Below are 15,315 nucleotides of genomic sequence, written 5' to 3'. Positions count from 1 at the left end.
TGCGGTTCTTAGGTGCAGAGGACGTAGTGATGGCGTTCTCACGGTCAGAGACGGAGGATCGGCGGCAGTGACCCTGGGCCCCCCCCCACCCCATTCAGCCCCACCGCATCATGCCCCGCCCCCGTTCCTCCCCGCACGTGGTCCACGACAAGCCAAACTCCACAAACACGACGCTGACGAGCTCAGGAGAGGAGGGGCGTGAGGCGGGGACAGAAGAGGAAAGGGAAGAGACCCCATCACACCCCACTCCCCCCAACAGGAGGCCGCCGCCACCGATGCCGCCGCCTCGCTCTCCCCCCGACCTTCTCCCTCCCCTACGCCTCCTCTTACACGCCGGCACACCAATAACCTGAGATGCACTCAAGTGGGTCACTGTGGGTTCAAACCTTGGCAACAAGGTGGAAACACTCATGAATAGTGTGGATGAATTATCAATTTAGTGTTTTGTTTTTATTTTTATTTAGTCAGGGGGTTGGCTTTGTTTTGTTTTGGTCTGTGTTCAGATTTTAGACAGTGTTACGTGTTCAATCTGCTCTGGTCGCCGAAAAAAAACAAAAACAGACCAGGAGCAGCTGTTAAAAGCAATGAGAGATATAGTTTGGTCAAGCAGTGAGCGTGATGATCGATAGTGTTAGGGGAGAGATTTTATTATTTCTGCTTTCCCTAATGGAGCTTAATTTGTTTTTTTTTAGCTGTTTTGTTATTAAGGCTTTTGTATTCTGTCACATCAGGGGCCTCATTTATAAACATTTTGCTCGGGAAGATGTAAAATGAAGAGAATCAGTGCATTTACGTCACTGTCTTCAAGGAAAATCAAACACGAAACAAACAGTACATAGAAGTTATGTCTTAGCTCGCAGATAAAAGTAGATTTTTTATCCAGAACATGCTGTATCTAATGTCTAATTTGCTTTTCTAATAATGAGTTTTTAACTGATTTCACTCTGAGACATTGAGTGTCTGTCATTTAACACAGAAAACGGTTAAAATCTCTAACACCTGAATTAAACTTCGCACATTTCTTTGCCGATTTGTGACACAGACATCTCTACATGGACAAATTCCAACCTGACAGGCTGACGGATGTGTATGTAAACTCTCACAGCCTGTCATTAATCATTCATGTTTAATTACGGGTTCAACAGGGAATAATAACTTGACTCATAATGCAATCAATGCCATTCTCTCAACAGGAACCCGCTGAGGTGAGGGGCGGTTCTGTTATATTTACAGTTTTTCTGTGTCGAACCCACGTGGAATGGGTGCAGTGGTTTTATAAATGAGGCCTCTTGTTCTTCTGCTGCTTTATTTTGAGGCTGTTGAGTGCAACGACGCTTTTCTCACGAGGGAAGCACAAGAATTAAAAACACTAGCAGACACAAATCACAGACAACACGAAACACAGGTATACACACCGTCATTGTGACATATTAAACCTTTTTAACTGTACAGATAGTTGGAAAAATACAATAATGAATCGATTGTGCCAATTGTATTTTTTTTTTTTTTTTTTTTGTTATTTCATATCTGTAAGATAAAATACACAAAATGGTTAAGAAAACTGAAGAGATGAGCTGTTGTAATTTATTGTTTACTGAATCCACCTACTCCCTGCTCCTCAAACGTATCATTAAAGACAAACAACACGTAGATAGTAGAAGTCGGACACGAGTAAACATTATCAGCGATGGCTTCGTTCACACTAAAATCACATAAACTCTAACTTTTAACTACCTGTCACTAAACATGAAGCCAAACATTAGAACTGTGTGCTATTCCTGACTGTACTGTATCTCTTGCACTATTATCAGTGGGATATTTGCAAAATATACATTTTGATAATTAGCACAGAGATTCTATGTTTGATTCAGTTGAGGAAAAAAAACCTTTTTAAGGGGAAACCATATTTTTACTCCTGTAATTTAAAAAATATATCTTCTGTGTTAATTGACTCAACTGGAATAGCTCAGATGAATATTTGTTAACAAGCAACATGTTTTTTCTAGTGACATGCTCAATATTAAATGTGTTTTAAGTACCGTTTGTTAACTTGTATAACTTAAAATAATTGTAACGTAATGTTTTAAAGCCAAGCATGTCTGCCTCGTGGTTTTTAACGTTCATTCAAGTGGAGCCGAGGATCTTTAAGGCCTCGACCTCTGTTTGTACATTCTTGACGTTTGTGGAAGCTACTATCTCTTTGACGATGTTTCCAGGGGGTGAAAATCCTTTTGTATGGGTAAGCGTTATCCATTCTATTCTGTTGGCAATAACTCTTATCTGAATGTCCTCAGCAATCATGGCAATGTAACCAGCCAACAGGTCCACCACGCTGTCCGCCTTCTGACAAAGACATTTGTCTTTTTATGTTTACTTTTGTTTTAAAACATTCTTTATTTGTCTATGCATTGTTTTTTGTTCCTCTAAAGGCGTCTTACTGTATATTTTACCTGTCAGGGTCGTCCAACGGCCTCTGTTCACTTTGTGTGTGAGTGAAGTGTGTGGATGTGAGTGTGTGCGTATGTGATCATCATTGAACTTGCTAGCAGTTTTGATTTTCAGCATGCTGTTGAGTTTGACTAGGATTGTGTATCTTTTTACTGTGATGACCCAACGTTGCCTAATTGTCTTTTTTTTTTTTTTTTGGGAGGGGGGTTCTGTGTTGCCTTTGTATTTTATTTTCCTCCAAGTTGAATTAGTTGGTTTTGTTTCGTACGGCTGCTGACCATGTCTTGACTTAATGCTTCCAAATCCTATACCAACTGAACCATTAAAGACATTTTAAACAGTGAATGTTTTGTTTGTTCTGTAATAAAGTGTTTCCTTCAGAGATGAGGAAGTTATTCCTGAATGAGTTGCGGTTCGTCTGCAGATAAGACCACATGCTGGGCATCAGGGGAGAAGTATTCAGCAAAGTCATAATAAAGGTAAAATGATGGCTTTGTTCTTCTTTTTATCAGTATGTTTAGAAGAAAAAGACTTTTTTGTTGAGTTTGTATTCAAACAACTGTACATAGTTGATCTTATCTGAAAGCCTGCGGTGCTTAAACCAGACTGTTGAGAATCTGAGTTTAACTGTTCAGATCATCCATTATCATCAGTGGGTGACAAAAGAATCTGCATGTTAAAAACATTCAACAAGAAAAGTAACAATAATACCTTACAGTTGTTTAAAATATGTTTGTTTTTTTCAGCCATTTGACACAAGTGTAGCAGGTATTTATGTAATAATTTGCTTGTACAATAAAAAGAAATGCAAAAAAAACAAACATCAAAATACAATAAACTGCAGCTGAGATTTAAAAAAAAAAACCCAACTGGTTTTTATCATTATCTCAAACAAAGAAGCATAAAAAACAATAGTCAAAGAATATACAAAGGAGTGACGATCAATAATATTGCCACTGTATTTTAAGTGCTTTTACAATATATATATATATTTTTTACAATACACAACAGACAGTCATTACATCTATTCTGAAACCAACAAATCACACCTAAATTATGATTCAACATAATATAAAATACTTAATGTTCATAAGTACATATTATGATGTAAAATATTGAATCTAGTGTGAAAGACAGCAGACATTATGGACATTAGGTTTGTTTTACTGATGAGAGAAAAACAGCCAATTAACTCTAAATGTATTCCATGTTTTTAGCACAAAATTTTAAATGTTTTTCAGTTCAGACACGCTGGTTTACAAAGTCACATAAATACTGTTACTGCTACTACTCCCAATCAGAATAAGAACAATAAAACAATACAATAAAATACACTTAATATAAATTATACACAAACAGAAGAATGGAGACAAAATATTATAAGTAAAATAAAATAAAAGTAGGAGGCCAGTGTGAAAAGATGAGGTTTGAAATAAGGTCTAGAAATGTTGAGAGTTTATGATGAGAGGAGTAAAAACAGTCAGGAACGTTTATTCTTTTAGAAATTAATTTTTGTCACATACACAGTATATTGTGAATATATTCTGAACTGGCTAGTTAACGGTTTGTCAATTTTTTATGAAAGTAGGTCCAAAGTTTGTGGAATACTGACTATGAAAATAAAAACTGGTGTAAATACTTCACTTTTGTTGCATATTTGAAACAACCTGAACTGAACTGAATTATGTTTCAAACATATAGATGTAGATTATGTTCACAGTCATATATAGATTAAAGTGAAGTCTCTAACGTCTAACCTCACAGGTAATGTTACAAAAGTGCATCAGAAATGAGTGGATATCTGTAAAAAAAAAAAAAAAAAAGAATAAACTGAAGAAAAACGCTCATAAACAGCTGATTGAGCCGTAAAATCACAGAAAAAAGGTGGAAAACCTTGATAATGAAATATTCTGTCATTTTCACAAACACTGGCTGATAAAAAACAACAGTCGTTTTCCCATAAAAACCCATCAGTCAGTCTATATTTTGCTGTCAGGTGTTAATTGATGCAGATGTCTACATTAGGTGTTATATCACGTCGTTAAGTTGGAAATGGAGCTCCTTGTTTCTCCTCTGTGAATCATGAACATCTGCTCACTGTTCCCATGACATTCCCAGCTGCACCAGAATCCTACAATTTGGAGGACGCCAGCTCCGGGAATAAAACCACCATCTGTCGGTAAATAACTCATGTTCCACATAGGACTGTACCTGTTGGATGGTGACAGCGTTCCTCTGGTTCCCACTGTCGTTTGGTGATAGTTATGTTACCCCATTAGCGTCCAGTGGAGTTACTACTGGGCATGAGTATGAAGGATCAGCTTCATTGAAGGATTTATTCATAGATTTTCCATTTTGAACCCATAGAATATTGACAAGAGGAAGTCTTACTGACTGTAATTGCTAATAAAATAAATGCAAAACTCAAAGGGAGAAGAAGCAAAATATGGGTCAGTTGCACCATATTATGTTTTTTACTAACTCACTGTGTTTTAACCCATAAAGACCCAAACATCCACAGCATTTACTGATATAAGATATTTAATACGTGTTGATCCACTAATCAAGGGGTGTCAAACTCATTATAGTTCAGGGGCCACATTCTGCTCAATGTGATCTCAAGTGGGCTGGACTCATAAAATCATAACAGTGAAAAAAGTCAAATTAAATTATTTTAATGTTTACATCTCCAAAAACCTGAATAACATGAACAACTGGAAAAGTCTTTAGAAAAACAAGTGCAATTTTAACAATATTCTGCCTCAGATTATCAGTTTATCATTTACACATGTGTATTACAACTTGCATTACAATTACAAATACATGAAACATGTAATAACAGGCAGAATATTGGTACAATTGCATTTACTTATCTTAAGACATTCCAGGTTTTTCACATTTTTTGTACAATAACGTTTTTTTAATATAAACATTTTCATGTAATTTTACGTTTATAATATTATATAAAGATAATATTTGCAGTTGTCATTATTTATAGGTTTAATATGATAGTATTTTACTGGTCTGACCCACTTGAAATCTAATTGGTCTGTATGTGGAATCTGAATTTAAATGATTTTTGACTCCCTTGATTGTTGATATCTTCAGTGTAAATTTTGTATTTCACAAATCCATCCTATGGGCCAGATTGGACCCTTTGGCGGGACGGATTTGGCCCCCGTGCCACATGTTTGACATCCCTAGACTAAGTGATTCAACAATCAACAATCAACTATCAATACATGTAAATAACTGGTGTAAAATACAGTATTCATCTTTTCATGGTCATCAGATATGACCCATTTGGACATTCAGAGGCTCCGGAGTTACCATGGAAACACCATCATCTTCTACAACATGAATTCACCAGTAAAATCCATGGAGTTTGATAAATGGCAGTGGATGGACACACTTGTTTTATGTTCAGTTATTGATATCTTCACTGAAAAAGTCATTTATTCTTCAGTTTTCTCTGTTCTGATATAATAACATTGAATTTACTCTGAATTTTCATTAATTTCTAAAAAAAAAAAAAAATATATATATATATATATATATATATATATATATATATATATATATATTTATATGTATATGCATATAGTAAATTAAATAAGGAAAATACATGATTTACAGAGAAAAATGCAAAATACAGAGGATAATATAATAAACTAGAAGCACTCGGAGAGTGCAGACCTCCACCAAGGCTGATCAGTGGCCCCCCCCGTGGGCCCCCCCACCCCCGATCACCACCAAAATTTAATCATTTCTTCCTTATCCCATTTCCAACAAACCCTGAAAATTTCATCAAAATCTGTCCATAACTTTTTGAGTTATGTTGCACACTACCGAACGGACAAACAAACAAACAGACAGACAGACAGACAAACAAACCCTGGCAAAAACATAACCTCCTTGGCGGAGGTAATCACTTAAGAAAGTTTAAATATAGAGAAAAATTCATTTGGGAACTGGCGCAAAAGTAGCACTGGGTCTTTATGGGTTAATGTCTCCAGTAAATTAACAAAAACAATGAGAAAACCAGCAATAACCTCTGATAACAACATAAGGGTGGTTTATTTTAGGGAACTGTACAGCACACACATAAAACTAAAAAAAAATAGTCCTGGTTTTTCCTATCAGCAGGATTTAAGATGTATTTTTGACAGAATTAACCTGCTGGTAAACATATAGACAGAGGAATCACTCTAAACAAGTATCTTACACAATTTTTTTTATTTCATTTTGTATCTATTTTTGCCATATATCTATATATAAAATGTAAAAACTAGATGTAAATAAATAAATGTGTGGTTATTCCTTGATTAATGGTTTGTAGAATAGTGGCTGGGGTTTAGGTTTTGGGTTTTATACAGTTTGTACAGTATACAGCCCACAGTCTAGACCATTGAAAAAAGCAAAACAAAAGGGGCTAAATACTAAAGAATAAAAGTAATAACCATGAAAGTCAAAAATATATTCTAAATAAACAAAAAAGGTAAACAATCAAAAATAAATCATTAGCAAAAAATACTAAAATAATGAACAAAACTACAAAATATGACCAAAAAAGTAAATTAACTTTGAACAGAAAACTAGACTAACAGCTCCTACACTTTCATTTTTAGGCAGATGTGAATATACAGAGTATGCTTCAGATTTCACTGCCCTCCAGACAGATACTGGTCAAATCCATTTGTATCATCTTTATTAAATCTCTCAGACTGGCAGAGGAACGGCGTCATGGACCGTCCTCTGGCGTTTTGCTGCTGCTCACTGAAACACACTCCCGCTGCAGTGTATTTGAGGAGCACATTTCTGTTTCCACCAACATAAGCCTCCTCTCAGGCTGTACACGTGAGGCTTGACGTTGTTGTGTTTATCTGATGTCAGACAGATCAGAGCCAGAGCTCAGCACGCAGCAGCCTGTCTGAGCGCCAACCGGCCGATAACTGCCATCAGCTCCATCACGTCGCATTATGCAACAGAGTGTGGATGCAGACCGAGGACAGATGTTTGACCAGAGGATGAGGATACAAGACACAAGACAATTCTGTAAACTAGGCTGTATACTCTGACTGAAATCTGGGGCACTTTAGTTCAGTATTTGTATTTTACTTTTACAGCTTTAATTATGTTTCACATTTGTCATCACCTCCTGGTCCACTGAAAACCATGTACACTACAGTACAAAAGTCCCAGTCCAACATTATTGCTGGATTAGTAAAGTTCTAATGACACAACATAATCTAAAACGCAGACCTGAGTTTTCAGGCCTGTCATGTTTATGCATTTTATGGAAGAGGATTAGGGCCATTAAAAAAAAAAAAAAATGAAGGTCTAATTTTTTTTTTTTAAACAGTCAGAATTCTGATTTTTAAAAAAAGTCAGAATTCTAACTTTAATCTCAAAATTCTGACTTTAATCTCAGAATTCTGATTTTTTTTTCTCAGAATTCTGTTTTAAATATTTTCTAAAATTATTTTTTCTGAGATTGAAGTCAGAATTCTGAGAAAAAAAGATCTAAATTCTGACTTTTTTCCTCAGAATTATGATTTTTTTTTCTAAGAATTCTGACTCTAATCTCAGAATTCTGACATTTTTTCTCAGAATAATAATAAAAAAATATATTGCACCTTAATTTTATTCTTTATTTTATCCAGTGGTCCTAATCATCTTTCGTAGCATTTTCATATAATCATACTTCGACAATTTCACAACAAACTGCCTTTCTTCACATGTAAAATTATCATTTAACTTGACATACAGTATTGTGGAAAATCCAGTATTAGGGTTGTTGGTTTAGTAAAGTTCTAATTCTACACATGCATTTCTAAGTGTCTTTATTTAGATCCAGTTTGGATATATATGAAGTATGAACAGCAGGAAAAACAAACATTTCAGTGAAAAAACAGCTTCTATAAACCAGTGCTCATATTTAATGTGACCCCCCCTTTTCACTTAACATGTTTTTAACCCTTATGTTCAGACAATATGAGATTTATTGTATTAATTTTCTTATATTTTATGTCTATTAAGGATGTGCACATTTTTACTTTAGTGTTGTTAGTTTGTAATGCTGCACATACTTGCACATATATCCTGGCTGTATCATAATACAAACTGAAAATTGTATGTATGTACATAAAACAACAAACCTATCGTTAGACTTTTGCACTGTACTGTACATACCACTTAATAAAACCTAAGTTACAAAGTTGTTTCCATGTCTATCAAAAACACTTAACACGGGCCATTTGTTTCCAGTGGGAATCATTTCAATGTAACACAAAACAATGGATTAGCTGAAAGCAGATGTTTCATTCATATAAAACCAAGCTTTTGATCAGAAAACACCAAAGGTAAGACAAAATTCATTATCTTCGTGTCATAATGTGACTTTTATTTTTACTCTTTGTCCGAGTCAGTGAGTTTTACTGGTAGAGAAATAATACTTGGACTGTTGGATCTGCTTAGCTTTAGCTTAGCGGTGCAAAGTTTGTCTCTGGTCTGTTGTTTTATTAAATTATTCACGGCATAGGCTGGTCTCAGACTGTTAGCTTGGTTTAGATATTTGCCCATTTAAGTGCCTGTTGTTTGGAGTGTGTTCTGTTGTCTGACAATTGGGTTTGTTGCGCTTTTAACGGAGATTCCTTTGTCACATGGATGCTACTTGCCTTGCCTAGCATTACCATAGCAACAAGAATGGAGGCGTGGCTGACCCCAGTTCCAGCTGTTGTGCCGAAAACTGCTCCCCCTTCCTAAGTCAGCCATGCAGAGGACAATGTGCACCAAATTCACCCTGTCACAACTTTTTGTCCTTTCTGACTGTAGGGTATGAAATTAAGTGTGAATTATTCCACCTCTTAACACCATCATAGCTGTGTAGCAATAAAGTAATGAATACTACTGTAAGATATTGCAGTGATGTTTTTTGATCTGTTTAATATTAAAGAATGTGCAAACTGTAAGATAGATAAAACTTTCTAAAGTTAAATCTCAGATACACAACACTCAAAATATATAACAATCAAAACAGATAGCCTACTGCTGAAAACTAGACCCCCATCAGAATAAACTTGTGAAGCCAAAGGAATGAAATTACCTTAGTAGCTCATATTTGGAGCTATTCTGGTGTGACTTGGTGAATTTGGTGCACTTTGTCCTCTTCATGGCTGACTTAGGATATGACTGACTTTTCGGCAGTTGCTGCGCGACGCAGTTTTCGGCAGGGAGTAGAATTTGGCACAACATGTGTTACCACTGATTCTAGATCCTCTGATCCTGTTCATTCCTTTACTTTCTTGGTAAATTCCACTGGCATTTTCAGTTGAATAACCTCTCAGCTGGCATGTCTGTTTCTACACATGAAATTTGACACCATGGCAACATGGCCCTATTGATGACCTGTTGCTAGGTAACCAACTTCAATGATGATTCTATGACTCTGGGCATATCAACGTGATTGTAACGCTATTGTATTCCAAAATTACTAATATCTCCCAAAATATTGGTCCTATCAACTTGCCATTTTTACTAGTCTCTTCCTTGACCAAAAATACATAAGTATGCCAAACTGCAGCAGTCAACTCTTTCTGGATTCTGAGTGATACCTGAGACACACACACAGATAGAGTCCACTTCCCTTTTATAAAATAGATATTACAGATGTTTTAAGGTTTGGTTCTCTGAATATCTCCAAAAATAAACCACGTAAAACCATTTCAGTAAAAGACATTGTCACAGAGTTGACAACATGACTCTTATTTACACCAATATTTTCATATAGTAAGTTATGTGTCATTTAAGCATGATTAATAATAATCTTTAAAACACTAAATAATAATTATATTTGTAGTATATTAATTGTGGATGAACTGTACTAAGAAACCTCTTTTACATTCTTGGCTGCAGCCTCGAGTTTTCCCTCATTATTATGTTCTAACCAATAAACAGACCCTTAAATAAAAAATAATTGGAAGGAAACCTTTATTTCAGCGAGAGGTTCAGATGCCATGTGACCCTCATTACCCGACCAAAAAATAACTCCACCTCATAAATCTGAGATAAAAGATGTAAATTTACAGCCCAAATGAAAGTGATCATTCCCACCTTTCATCTTCAAAGTGAACTGAGCTGAAAGCGTGAGTCCGGATGCTCCGGGAGCGAGGGAGGCGACCCCCCCACCCCTGCCCCCGCCCCTCCCGGCCCCCACCTTATGACTCAACATTATTAGCAGATCTGGGAGGAATCCAGAGCAGAGGAGGGTGAGGCATGCACGCTGTGGAGTAATGCAGCAGTGCACAGTCACTCACTTTCATCCACAAAGCTCTGCACACAGACTGGAGTCCACCCTAAACCTCATGACTAATAGATAAGATTTGCTCTCAGTTCCCTCAACTTGCAACATCTCTGCGCAGAGGGAATACACCTCCTTTAATGCAGCTTTTTCTATTTTTGTCTCTCTGATCTGCAATCCCACTGACACAGCTTTGATCAGTTCTTTTTTTCTGATGATTCCAAGTGTTTTAATAGAAAATGTATAACTTGTATAGAAGTTTGACAGACACCTCACCTCTGCCTTGTGAGAATAAAAAAATCACTTAAACACCTCAAAACAGAGCTTCGCCTCTAGCCTGTATCATACCACGAGGCTGAATCTTAAATGTGAATATCCAATGTGATTTTTAAGTAGTGTTCTGTGGCCTGAGGCACGCAAATCCTTATCTGTGAAATCCAAAATATTTCCCTCAGCGTTCAGCATTTAACCATTTGCAGCAGCTCCTTTCCTTCATTTTTACACAAAAAGCTTTAAGACTCTAAACATGTCTGACAGCACCATGTATGTTCTATATCAGCTTGTTTTCATTAATGCAACATGATATTTACACCAACTGACTCCACCTTGATCTTGCAGCCGCATCAATTTTTCAGTAGAAACCTCACAGATCTGTTGGGTATCATTTAGTAAAGGTTTCCTTCAAAATTCAGCTTCAGAAACACTTCAACAACAATATACGATATATAGAGACAAGTGACAAATTAAAGGAAAAATAGCCTTTTCAGACAGTTTGCCAGATATGGATTAAGTCTAATCTGTGAAAAAAAAAACCCACAAATTTGATGATGATCACTATTGAAAAATGTTTTTAGGAGCAGGTTCAATATCAATAAATGTCTTAAGCTGCTTTCCAAATTGGATCATTTTTACTTAACCCATAAAGCCCCAATAGCTAACCAAAACTACCAGCTGATCTGAAATGTCTAATACCTGTTGATCCACTAATCCTATCAGTACATGTAAATAATTGTTGTAAAATACAGTTTGGCATCTTTTCATGGTCATCAGATATGACCCATTTGGACGTTCAGCGGCTCCGTAGTGAACGTGGAAACACCGTCATCTTCTACAGCATTGATTCACCAGTAAAACTCATGGAGTTTGATAAATGATAGTGGATGGACACACTGGTTTTTAAGTTCAGTGAATGCTATATTTTGCTGAAAAAGTTCATTGTTCTTCAGTTTGTTTTGGTTTTGATATAATAAACCTCAACTTTAATCTGAGCTTTTATGAACATCTACATGATCAGGAAATTAAACATAGGAAAATACCTGATGTTCACTGAAAAAATTTAAAATATAGAGGATTATGTCATAATAAATTGTGATTAATGACTTAAGAAAAGTTAAATATAGAGAAAAAAATATTTGGGAACTGCCATGAAAGTAACACTGGGTCTTTATGGGTTAAAAAGAAAAAATACAGCAACTGCCAAAGTACATACTGCCACATACCACTTTGTACTTTGAACTACAACGCTTTTACTCATACATCCATCATCGTCTGTTGCGTAAAATGCAAAGTGATAAGAAAAAGTATATGATTTGATATGCCACCACAGTAAACACTGTCCAGCTCAGTCAATGGGATGTTGATTCTACTGTGCAGAGGATTGTGGGTAGGAATACCCAGAAAATTCAATACGTACCCACATCTAAACAACAGAATAGATCAATTGTCAGTGATGTACACGCAAGAAATGTCTGGACACAAAATATCACTGATAGTGTTAAAAAAATACAAGACAGCTGTTGCATTTAGGCTGTGATGATGACATGATTAAGGACTGATTATTTTATTTATTTATTTTACAACTTTATTTATCATTTTATAAGCATATTTTACAATGAATGGAAATGCATTAAATACACAAGTTGTTATCCCCCAATCTCACAGGACTGATTAGTTTTAAGCATACGGATTTGGTTAGAGGTGGAGTTAGCAGAAAGATAAAAATGAACACATTTACATTTCCTTTCAGTAGGGTCAGGTCAAGGGAACATGCCCATCTGTGAGAAAAATCTATGTTTCTCTTATCCTATTCTGTATGCACTCGCTTGTTAGCTTATTACTGGGATGTATGATAAATGCTTCAAATATTTGACTTGTTTTGTAGACAGATTGGTCCTTACATCAAAATAGGATCAAGAATTAAAACCATGTCACTTTAAATCTGTGTCAATAAGTGTGAAAGTTTCCAATATATTTTCCTAAATTTTGACATCAGTGTAGCTTGATATGTTATTTAACACATCTTACGCAAATTTAAGTGAATTTTCTGTGGGAGCCGCATGTTAAGCACTTTGACTTAAACCTTGTCAAAATCAGTGACGTTTTGATGAAACCGTGTTCCCAAGCACATTTTAAAATATTTTTGGTTAAAAATTTTATGTTATGGAATCATCATCCTTACTATGTTTAAATACCTACTGAAATATATAACACACATTGATATAGTTCATATACAGTCGTGGAAAAAATTATTAGACCACCCTTGTTTTCTTCAATTTCTTGTTCATTTTAATGCCTGGTACAACTAAAGGTTTGGACAGATATATTGATAACAACAAAAATAGCTCAAAAGAGTTTAATTTCAGAGCTGATATCTATCCATTTTCCATGGTTTTCTTGATAATTACCAAAATCACTTCAGTTCTTACATCAGTAGCTATGGCATTGTACTGACAAAAACAGTGCTTTTAGGCATTCCATGTTTTCTTTTCTGTCTGTTTTAGTCACATGATACACACAGGAGTTAGTACTTGATTGTATAACCATTGTTTTTGATGACTTTTGATGGTCTAATAATTTTTTTCCGTGACTGTGTGTACAAAATTAGAGCCCATTGAGCACGAAACATGGAACCGTGTCACCGCTTGACCTGACCCAGTAGTAACAGGTGACAAACACAGATGCAGTAGGACATCCTGGTATTTAAGCATAGTAATAATAATAAGAAGAAGAAGAAGAAGAAGAAAAAACATATTTATCGGCACCTATCTTGGCACTCAATGTCACAGTACAGATAACATAAATACTGAGAAATACAATAAAACACAATAAAGTACAATAATCATGGACTATGGTGGGAACGTCAACCGCATATTAATGCATTTTGCATACAACGTACTAGAGCATATTAAATCTAGTGTACTGTAGAAATACACTTCATTTTTGTTCCATCCGGTGTCATTTCTGTCACTTCTTTCCACGGAACGCAGTTGAGAGTGTGTCATTATCTCATTCTAAATGATCATTGCGTTTTGCCCTTTGCTGTAATTGCATGCACTGCCTCTCTCCGCTCTCCACTCTCCTCCTTGACTACAGCTACAAACACTTTTGCCTTCACATCAGTTAACACATCAACTCACTTCAGACAAACACTCAACAGCTGCAATGACACCAAACACATCAACTCACTTTAATGCACACTCCAGGATTTATTTTCCCACATGACAAGGCAGTGAAGTTGGAATTCTTTTCATACACGCCTCTAACCCATTTTGCGGCACTCTATTTTTCACCACCTGCACATTGATCCACATTGCATTGAAGTGAAACCCTCCAAGTTATGAGGAACATTTTTCAGCGCCGCACCTGGTCACTGTGAATGTGGGCCATGTGTTGGTTTAGCTGCTGTGGGGTCGAGGCTCTGCTCCTGTTGGACCACCTGTGCTGCATCCACTCATTCGGTGATTAAAGAAACACACATCCCATCATAGAGCCATCATCCGGTGACCATAAGAGACTGTACTTGTTGCGACGAAGATTTGCTGCTTCCACTTTTGTTTCCCACCTGAGTGTTACAGCACAGCGCTTCCCTGAAGGCACGCCAACTCCAGCCATCTGCTCCAGCTCCTCCAGCTCCGGTATCACTTTGACAGAAGCTTATTTCCACAATACACTCCGAGGATCAACATACCTGTCCGCCCCCAGCGTTTCCACTCCATGACTTCTACTCTGTGAGATTTATACCCTGTACTTGATACAGTGCGTAGGATAAATGTATGGGAATGTCATCTCTGCTTTTTGCATCTGACGCATGGGAAGAGGAGAAAGCCGTGGGAAGAAACCGAAGGTGTGGAGGAAGTATCTTAGCAAGTGTCCAACTTTTGTCCCTTTCACAACATCTACAGGAAATCTGCTATAACAATGGAAAAGAATCATTCTCGGATAAGTGAAGTAGAACTGTTAGGTGTTTGTGATGGTTCGTTTTGGACATTGGGGAAGTTAGCAACCAAAAAGACCTTTTATTGCTTTAAAAAAATGGTATCCCCACAATAGAAAGCAGTTAAAATGCATTATTACATCCTCTTAAGGTGGAGAACAACACTTAAAGGAGTTATATTTTGCTTTTTTAAATGGAATTATGCATTTTAAAACATTTCCCTATGGTCTACATAAACTGTAAATGCCATGCTTGGGTCTGAATTCTTCATTAATTCAACTCCACAGGTCCATCTTCAACCCTATTTCTGAGTAATGACACCAGAAAGGTCATTTTGAGCGCTGGCCCTTTAAAT

At 36.3% G+C, this 15,315-nt stretch overlaps 1 protein-coding gene across 1 annotated transcript in view; it reads left to right on the top strand.

Annotated features, from left to right (window-relative positions):
* Nucleotides 1-2,793, top strand: part of ctnnbip1 (catenin, beta interacting protein 1) — a 22,700-nt gene extending 19,907 nt beyond the window's left edge. The window contains 1 exon segment of the mRNA XM_030138919.1: nucleotides 13-2,793. Within this exon segment, the coding sequence (XP_029994779.1) occupies nucleotides 13-71 (59 nt within the window). The 3' untranslated portion in view covers nucleotides 72-2,793.
* The last annotated feature ends 12,522 nt before the right edge of the window (nucleotides 2,794-15,315 follow it).

This window comes from Sphaeramia orbicularis, chromosome 7 (genome assembly GCF_902148855.1).
Source record: "Sphaeramia orbicularis chromosome 7, fSphaOr1.1, whole genome shotgun sequence".
NCBI classification, from domain to species: domain Eukaryota; kingdom Metazoa; phylum Chordata; class Actinopteri; order Kurtiformes; family Apogonidae; genus Sphaeramia; species Sphaeramia orbicularis.
Note: the sequence above shows the minus strand (reverse complement) of the source record. Positions and strands in the feature narration are given on the sequence as shown.